Raw genomic sequence first — 10,074 nt, forward strand, 5'->3', positions numbered from 1 at the left:
AAGACTTTTTTCCCCAAATGACCACTTTTTACGAACCATGGTTTGCCCAAGAACCAATTTATTATAACTAAATGTTATATTAGCAATATCGTTGCCAACCCTTAAAATATGTTTCAAAATTCAAAAGGTCCCATGAGTCTGTGTCATGACCAAACTAAAGTTGCTCAGTAGAGGTGTAGGACAGGGTTCCTTATTTTTTTTTTATCCAAAGCGGTAATAAAACAATGTTTTATATCGTCAAACTATATAATTTAATAAAAAGTATAAATAACTACATATTATGATTAGTAAAATTTAAAATATAACAAATAAAATTTTGCTTACATTTGAAAGACAGAACAATTTTGAGTCCTATTTCTGGACATATCAGTTATTTAGTTTAATAAATTGGCTCGTGGGCAAATTTACATTATTCATTAAAGGGCCACTACCTTTCTGAAACGGCTTTTAATTTTTAAAATGGGAATGAAAAACGAGATCGATAATTTTGTAGAGTCACAAAAGTTATTAACTTACCGATAATACTACACGTATCATCACCTTCTGAACAATTTTATTAAAATAAATAAAGTGTTAATTTTCATAACGCGGGTCGTTTTATGTTTCCCGCTGTCGTCCTAAATACCGCGCGGTAGTTGACTATCTCTGCGCCAGACGGCAAAACGGCGAAATGACTCTCCACTGTTATCATATATTACGCAGGAAATCTTGCATATGTTTGGTGTTGTAACCTCATCTTAGGCCATCGGTATATATTTTCTTATGTTATTAATGTTTTTTAAGAAACCTTTATGTTTTGCTACGGAAAGGTAGTGGGCCTTTAAAGAGGTCCTCATCAGTAGCTGTAGGTACCTCTTGGGACCTAGTTACGGATAATGTATGCTGGGACCGATCAAAACAAGATAACCAACAGCCAGTAATTTTAGATTTCGACAATACTGAAATTATTTATTGCCATTTTCAGGTAGTATTGAAGGAATTTTTTTATCACCATTTCTCAGAACATGCTTATAGTTCTCTTTTCAAATTAGTTTCAGATGTAGGTTCACATCTTTTCCATTATTGCTAAATATCAAAATCTGGAACTGATTTGAAAACTGTATGGTCAATTATCATTCATCATTGATTTTAATAATTGAAGTGTTTGTCACTATGTTAATATTTGTAGTTTGAACATTGTATATATTTCTATGTTTTTTTGGTTTTTTTTCTCGAGAATATTGTCTTAATTGCTAATTTATTCGGTTAATGACTGTTAATAGGACTAGGTACAGAGATAGCTGATAATTTTTTTAAATGTCATTGGCAAGATTTCCAATATCGTGAGATTTTGCTTTGCATTATGCAAGACAGTCGTCAGGGAAACAGGATTATGAGTAATTCCAACAACGCATAATGATCCATCAGAGTTACTTCCCTTTTTGTCAGTAAAGAGAGCAAATTGATCTGAATTACTATACATGTACAAGGTCATTTTCTGTGACCTTCAGAAAAATAAACTGAAAATAACCATTTTGTTAGCTTTTATACAAATTTTATTTTTACACATAAAAAATTCAGCTATTTTTCGTACAACTGTGTACAAATTAAAGGAAGAGTATCTCATCCATATAATTTTACTTAAAAGTTTCCATACATAACAGTCAACATTATCTTTACTTTATGCTCAATACATGTTTCTGTCTTTTCTTCCTCCAACACAATTCTATATAAAATAACTTACAAAATACAATGTTGTGGTCATTTCACAGTCATTCATCATTTGCAAAACGAAAGAAATATTTAATTTACATGATGAGAAAATATACAGATGTACTTTGTATGTAAGACATACAATCCTGTACGTAAGACTTACAATCTTGTATGTAATGGTGAAATATAAATTGGGACAACTTTAATGTTCCTGCTGTTGGTTATCAATGCTGCTGGGTTGATGAAATTCACAAACACACATTCTTACATTACGGGAACAAAAACTGACACACGTAACATGATCTTTCATTCAAGTCAATATGAGTGCGAGTACTTTTCTGTGACAATGTTGACCAAAAAGTGACAACACTCAATGATCAACAATGAAAGTTTTACAATGAATGTCTCATGTGTATTTTGACAGCTGTCTCTGTCAACTGCAACAAATGCCAGGCTATATTTAAGTGGCATTCTTTCATTCAAACAAGTTACTGTAATACAACTTTCTTATGCGGTTACTTTAAAATTCGCAATTTCTCTTTCGCGGAGATTAAGTTTCCAGAATTTAAAATTGAATGGAAATACTTTTCAATCTTTAATGCTACACAGATTTTCGAAGCTATTAATTCGCAGTGGTAAACTTTTGTGAAAATACCTTGATTGCAAAAGTCAATAAAATTAATCGGATGCGAATGAAAGTTGCTTTGGTTTACAATAAAAACTGCTGTAGTCTAGTCGATATGGTCCTTGAAAATAAACACATTGATTGATCCTTGGGACAAAGTTCAATATATGCAGTCCTAAACAGCTTAATCCACATGAGCAAACAAATTCTATTGAAACAATACCCAAAGTCACATGTATGATGTTTAAGTCAACTGTCTTTTCATAAATCGTGAAACAAGACCAGGCCAGCTCCAACAAGTTTGTAGCCCACTTCACTACAAGTATTGCACTTCTACACATAGTTCTACAGACATATAGCACTCAGGACTGGGATTCTGAAAAATAAACAGATTAATATTAGAACAGTTACATACATCTTTAACATTTATATCTTAGAAGTCAACAATCAAAATGACTTTTTGATTTACATTTGATAACACTTTGATAATAAGAGATTTTGCATCAATAGATAATGAATAGAATGAATAATTCATTATCGTCAAAGATGGATCAGCCATTTTTCACTATCACTGGCATGACAATTAAGACATCATAATAAGTGGATGACAGTTTATGCATTGGTGAATGCCACCTGCGTTTGGTAAGGTTACAAAGTGGGGTAGCATTGAAAACGTAAATATTCTTTGATGATATATTTCTATAATTTGTTGACATGTTTTAATTGAACTTACAACTATTCCATATTTGCATATTACAGAGTTATCCGCCCTTGCGGGTAGGTATTAATTGGGACGTAATCTATTTGCGAGCGTAACGTCATACCTTTCGGAGAAAGCGACGTGAATTGCGCTCATAAAATAATGACAAAACAATCGATACCTACCCGCAAGGGAGCTAACTCTTTAATATGCAAAGACGGAATACACCAAATTTAATCATTCAGAGAAGCCTTGGTCACAATGTACATAATTTTATAAACCCTAAAACTTTTCTGATAGGTCATAATAATTGGAGAATTTCATTGCTACAATTACATCCCCTTAGGAGATGGTGTTGATTGTTCCATAACTGCAATGTGTAAATTTATAACTTCAAATTGAAAAGATTTGAGAGACAATTTTTTTAACAATAATATTCCTGGGGAGATAACTCTTCATAATGAAAAAATTCAGGGAGGATAACTTTACATTATGAAAAAATTCAGGGGGGATAACTTTGCATAATGAAAAGATTCAGGGGGATAACTTTACACATGGAAAATATACAGTGGGGATAACTTTACATAACGAAAATATTTAGTGGGGATAACTTTACATAATGAAAAAATTCAGTGGGGATAACTTTACATAATGAAAAAATTCAGGGGGGAAAACTTTACATAATGAAAATATTCAGTGGGGATAACTTTACATAATGAAAATATTCAGTGGGGATAACTTTACATAATGAAAAAATTCAGGGGGAAAACTTTACATAATGAAAAGATTCAGTGGGGATAACTTTACATAATGAAAATATTCAGTGGGGATAACTTTACATAATGAAAAGATTCAGGGGGGATAACTTTACATAATGAAAATATTCAGTGGGGATAACTTTACATAATGAAAATATTCAGGGGGGATAACTTTACATAATGAAAAGATTCAGTGGGGATAACTTTACATAATGAAAAAATTCAGGGAGGATAACTTTACATAATGAAAAGATTCAGTGGGGATAACTTTACATAATGAAAATATTCAGTGGGGATAACTTTACATAATGAAAAAATTCAGGGAGGATAACTTTACATAATGAAAAGATTCAGGGGGGATAACTTTACATAATGAAAAGATTCAGGGGGGATAACTTTACATAATGAAAAGATTCAGTGGGGATAACTTTACATAATGAAAAGATTCAGGGGGGATAACTTTACATAATGAAAATATTCAGTGGGGATAACTTTACATAATGAAAAGATTCAGGGGGGATAACTTTACATAATGAAAAGATTCAGGGGGGATAACTTTACATAATGAAAAAATTCAGGGAGGAAAACTTTACATAATGAAAAAATTCAGTGGGGATAACTTTACATAATGAAAAAATTCAGGGAGGAAAACTTTACATCATGAAAAGATTCAGGGGGGATAACTTTACATAATGAAAAGATTCAGGGGGGATAACTTTACATTATGAAAAATTCAGGGGGAAACTTTACATGGGGGGATAACTTTACATAATGAAAAGATTCAGGGGGGATAACTTTACATAATGAAAAGATTCAGGGTGACAAATTTACATAATGAAAAGATTCAGGAAGGATAATTCTATGTAAAGAAATGTACTCTATGTATTAAGGGACAATGTAATTATATTCAATGAAAGATTTAAGGAAAACATATTCAATTTAATTGATTTGTTTCCTTCACTGCACTTTAGGGTCTGTCAATGAAAAACCTCATATTCTCACCTTCATCTTTTTCCTTTACTTTTTTCTTCTTCTTCTTTTTGCGTTTCTGTTTCTCTGCATCATGTTTTGGTTTCTTTGTCTTTTTATCATGGCCAATTTCTACAGGATTATCTGAGGAAAAAAAATTGCATATATGTTTTCACCATGTCCTAAATATTGTAAAATATGTAATAATTTCTTTGTCACAAGTTGGCTGTTTGGTTGATAATGCTTAATCTTGTATCAACAGCTAGAGTCTGAGTGAAAAGATTTTGTGTGTACATAATTAAGAGATTTAAATACATCCTCATGTACATGGGATGTGTTGTGTGAGGTAATTGTGTGTCAGGTTTTGGAGATTGTGGTATGCCTGTATATATATCACATTGTAATAGTGGAAACTTGTGTGTCCATTTTATAGAGCTATCTCAATGAAGAATAAGTAGGGGTGACTATTGCCTACAATTTTAACTATTGCAATACTATTGCTATCGAGGGAAACACTATTGCAATAGTTTAACTATTGCAGAATACAATTGCAATACAGTAGTATTGTGATAGTATTGCACTCTGAATTCGATTACAATCTGGTCGATGAATTTGCCGCCATGACGTACATCTAGTGCAGTCTTGATTTGAGTTACTTCCCTTTACCTGCTAGCGTCAGTACCAACTCAAACGCAATGAAGATCGTGATTGAGAACATTGTCGGTGTTTGCGTTTGGATTGAAAAGCATGGAAAAGTGACATTTTATCTTGACTGTTAGTCTGTTACTCTATGAAACCTCTGTACATGATTTTAGTCCAAGTTACAGAAAAATATCTGACTATTGAAACTATCGATAGTTTGGCGTACTATCGGCGATTGTTATCGATTTTTTTAAATTGCCATCGATTGAACGAATTGAGAGGCATACAATCGCAATATATAGATAATCTGATGTATTGTTACACCCCTTAGAATAAGTACTGCCAAAGATATCAATATTACATCCAAATTGATTCCATAATAATCTTTTTGATGACATAGTGAACACGAGATGTCTGATTATATTGCATCATTTGATAGAAATATATTCCAGTATGATATGAGCTGGATTCCAACTGTCCTGTATTTATGTACAACTTCTGTATGTAAAATAAAAAAAAAACTCAACGACACATTCTTTGAACGTTTTCGCAGTATCAGGATAGCTCTTCAGGATGTACTAATTATATAGATATTAAATAGGATGAGATAAATTATATAACACTTGTACGAAATAAATGCTGACTTTTTTCTGAAAATTTCGATGTTACTATGAAGCTTTATTCGGTGTAGCTAAATGTTTGTGTATTCCTGTATTCATGTGGGAATCATAGCTAGTTATAGACTGAGCCCTAAGAATCCTTACCAGGATAGTCTTGTAAAGCACTCGTCTTTTCATCCTTTTTTCGTTTTGGTTTTGGCTTTTTCTTTGGCATCTGATTCATAAATCGATACTGCTCAGGTAGCTGAAAAGAAAAATTATTTAGAAAGACATTACATTTCATTCTTATTTTTCTCTCTAATTTGACATAGATGGCCCGAGCCTCAGACTAAACAAATACTCAAACACATTGATCAGATTATATTGTGTTTGTTTTGTTGATCGGTATAATTAGTTTAACGTCGTATTAACAAGATTTCAGGATTATTAAAGAATGTGCCAGGTTTCTTGGTGGAAAAAAGCTATCGTACCCAGAGAAACCACTGACAGCAGTACTGCCCCACACGGAATTTGAACTCACAACCCAGAGGTGGGTGGTAATATTTGTAAAGTGACACCTACCGGTCCGGGATGAAGTCGAAAGCCAGTTAATGAACTGTTAGACAGTGGGTTCAATTCCTTCCCGGTGATTGGTGGTTTATCAATTAGAGATCGCAGGGAGCTGAAACAAATGAAAAGCATTTAGGTGACAGATTCTGTCTCTTATCCAGAGAAATACAAAATATATATATTTATGTATAGTATGTCTTATCACTTGTGGACTTAGTTTTAGACTTTGACGACAGGGAAATATAATAATGAAAGAATGTGATGTCCGGAATTGATAATCAATCATTTAAAAGAAGATATACAAAATGCATGCTTCTGCTTAAGTTTTTTCTTTCCCTATATTTTTTTTAACATTCAACAAATTTAAAGTTTTTGATGCCAACACAACACTGACTTTAGTCGGTGAGACAAAGCCTAATAGGCAGAGTCATATTGGCGATAAACCAATAGCACTTAACTTCAATATCCTTCCAATTTATTATAGGCATTAAATCATTTCATGATGTAACAAATAGAATCATAAAGGTAAAACAAAGTCGAAACTTCAGAAAATGTTTCTGTTGTTGCTATGGTTACCTGTTGTCATTGATACCAGGAGCATCTATGTAACCAGGGAGATTTGGCAGGAATGCGCTGAGTTCTTCTTTACCCTCCTTCTTACAGAACTTGCTGTAGGAATGTTCTAGATCATAATGTATGATCAAATTGTTGCTTCCAGTCATCTCTGAAGGATCTGTTAAATAAAAATATAAAGTTCATGAAAGATTATTTTTGAAGTTTAAATAATAATATAACTAATTTAGGATATCATATTCGGAAAAAAATCTTTTTTCATCTAAATACCAAATAATGTATTTTCTGAAAATAATCTTGCGTGTTGATTTTCTTGATATGTTAATTCCCAATGGTAATATTTTACCTGCCATTTGATACTAATAACATTTGTGCAGGACTAGTATGTCCAGTGGTGATAGAACGTAATAATTTCTAATCTTCCTGCTGAAATGGCGTTAGCACAGGATATTAGCTTTGAACATTATTTCTCCACCACCAATATAGAAACAATAGTCCCGCACACAAAAAGCATTAATTGGGTATTACGTGGTATATGAATTATTCAATAATTACAATTGCATTCTGGACAATACAGTATTATGATATACCGAATTGAGAAAATATTCTGGGACTGAAAATGACTGATTTTTGCTTTAAATTCAAACAATAAACATTTGTGTCATATGTTACTTAGGCCATCGGCGGAGACCCAAGGGTGATCACACTTAACTACGCTACACTTATCACCCGTGGGCAAATTCCTTGTAAAATCAGTGTAGGTGATTTATATGCATGAAGAATTTGATTGGTTCCAGTGCATTTTTGCAATGGCATTACATCGAATAAGAGTAAGCGTTATGTACAGTATACCACCTCAGTGTACGGCAGCACAACAAAGATGGGGTCTGGAATAAACCTCTCTTCAGCCTTGACTCGGGTTTGGGTGTCTGCTTATTTAACTGCCGTTTCGCTCCCTTCCGTGGTACTTATAAGTACTGGGCAAATGTATAAGTATGTCTAGGATTCTGTCATGCTCAAGGGTCAACACTTTCACTTTGGTTTGGATGTCTCCATTCAGTTTATTTATTTTGTTAAGTTTGTTTACACACTGGTTACAGACATGTCCGTTCACCGACTCAATAGATTAACATCAAAATGTTTCCCCATATCGTTCTTGACTAGTTTTGGAAGATAGAGATCTGTATGATTTGTCCATGATCATTTTTATACAAAACTCACTCGTTTTTATGGGCGCCGTTATTTTTTGTTTATCTTCAAGCGAATAAACCAGACGTCATTCTGAAGATCGAGTTACAAATTATATATCGAGTGTTCTAATTTGTCAATTCTAATATGTGAATTAGCATATTTTACGACAATTTTACGAGGAGTTTGCCCACAGGGGATAAGTGTAGCGTAGTGTAGTGCGATCACCCGTGGGTCTTCGACGATGATGTTGGGCTAAAATTTAAATTTTAGGTCCATCATACTAACGTATATAATTCACGCTAAAATCCTATTATGGTTAGTTATGGAGACCTGGTAACTGGTGGTCAAGTGGATAAGATGGCCCAAAAATATTGCCATAAGTCCAGCAGTACCTCTGGGTACAAGTTTGATTCCCATGCGTGACAGTTGCCACTGAGGTACGTAACTGTTACTGACGACCAAAGCCTGGCATATATATATATCAACAGGTTGGGCACAACCATGCATATGGGTAACAGTTACCAATTTGAGTAACAATTACCTGTTTGAGTAATCAATTTGCCCAACCTGATCAATAGGCAGGTGGTTTATTTCTAAGAGTACGTAGTGATGAGTACTTGGGCTTTCGTCAATCTCATTTAAAATTTACCAATTCAAACATTTAATCTAAAACTACCATATGTGCCAGCACAGGACGAACTGTCTGATGCGGCTATAAACAACTTCGTTTTGCGAACAGTCTAGGGGCTTATCGACTTTTGAGACGAAACGACTCTACACCAACAGTCTAATTTTACTACTTGCGACACTTTTTTTCGCGATTAATGGCTTCGAGTATATTGTTTGGAACATTGTTCCAATGATTGTACATAGTATGGCATAATATGACAGTCACAATGTGAATTTCCGATTACAATTTGTATGTCGGACTCACTTGCAGTTCCAGATCCCATATCCTTCACGAGATAAAATGGCCCTGAATGGATGACCGACGGCACTCTCCCGAGACTTATGGTAGTCCGGAGTGTCCCCGACGAGTCCGCGCGGGGGTAAGCCGGCGACCGAGACCCCCGGGGACTCGATTTTGGAGATATTTGATCGGGTCGGCGAATAGGTTCGTTCATCATGATGCCATATTGTTTTCGGCGGTGGATGGTTTTCTGTGATTTCATTGGTCGAAAATAAATTTGAGATCATTAAGGATGCGAGATCATCGAAAAAAAGATATGATCTACATTGCCGAAGAAATACACAAAGCAGTTATATCAGGCACCTATCTAGTCTTATAGCTTAAATAATTACATATTTGATGCTTTGATAAAGAATTTTGGTTTTAAACCGTCGGCAGAAAGCTAGGTTAATCTTCTTGACTAGCATACCGGTACCTTATAAAGATACCAAAGGGAGGTAATCACAACCCCCTTTTATAAATTGTTCAAAGTAATTATAATAAAAACTAAATTAAGTTTATAACAAGAAAATGCGAGCTTTGTAATATAATCAGATAGGCCTAGAATTGGATAGATTATCTATCTTACATTTTTTTTCAATGACGTTTAACTTTTATCAATCCTTCTCTTTTCTTCTCTCAAAGATGTGGCTAGTCCTACACATTTAAGGGTAATCCAACAAGATTTTTAGTGCTGTATAACGGGATACTATCGAAACATTTTAATTTATTATATAGTTTCTATTGACAAAACTTTATGCATGAAGGCTGATGAAGTCTAGATACGCACGGACGGAAGTGGTTGT

The 10,074-nt window shown here is 33.8% G+C and overlaps 1 protein-coding gene across 1 annotated transcript; it reads right to left on the bottom strand.

Moving 5' to 3' along the window:
* Positions 1 to 1,512: 1,512 nt before the first annotated feature.
* LOC138331203 (mediator of RNA polymerase II transcription subunit 19-like) lies at positions 1,513 to 9,482 on the bottom strand. Its single transcript, XM_069278687.1, has 6 exons — positions 9,254 to 9,482; positions 7,132 to 7,288; positions 6,568 to 6,667; positions 6,151 to 6,250; positions 4,778 to 4,888; positions 1,513 to 2,693 (listed from the first exon to the last, which is right to left on the bottom strand). Exons 1-6 carry the CDS (start codon positions 9,444 to 9,446, stop codon positions 2,680 to 2,682), a joined length of 675 nt encoding a protein of 224 aa, XP_069134788.1. The 5' UTR covers positions 9,447 to 9,482; the 3' UTR covers positions 1,513 to 2,679.
* Positions 9,483 to 10,074: the final 592 nt, after the last annotated feature.

The sequence above is a fragment of the Argopecten irradians genome, chromosome 9 (assembly GCF_041381155.1).
Source record: "Argopecten irradians isolate NY chromosome 9, Ai_NY, whole genome shotgun sequence".
NCBI lineage: Eukaryota > Metazoa > Mollusca > Bivalvia > Pectinida > Pectinidae > Argopecten > Argopecten irradians.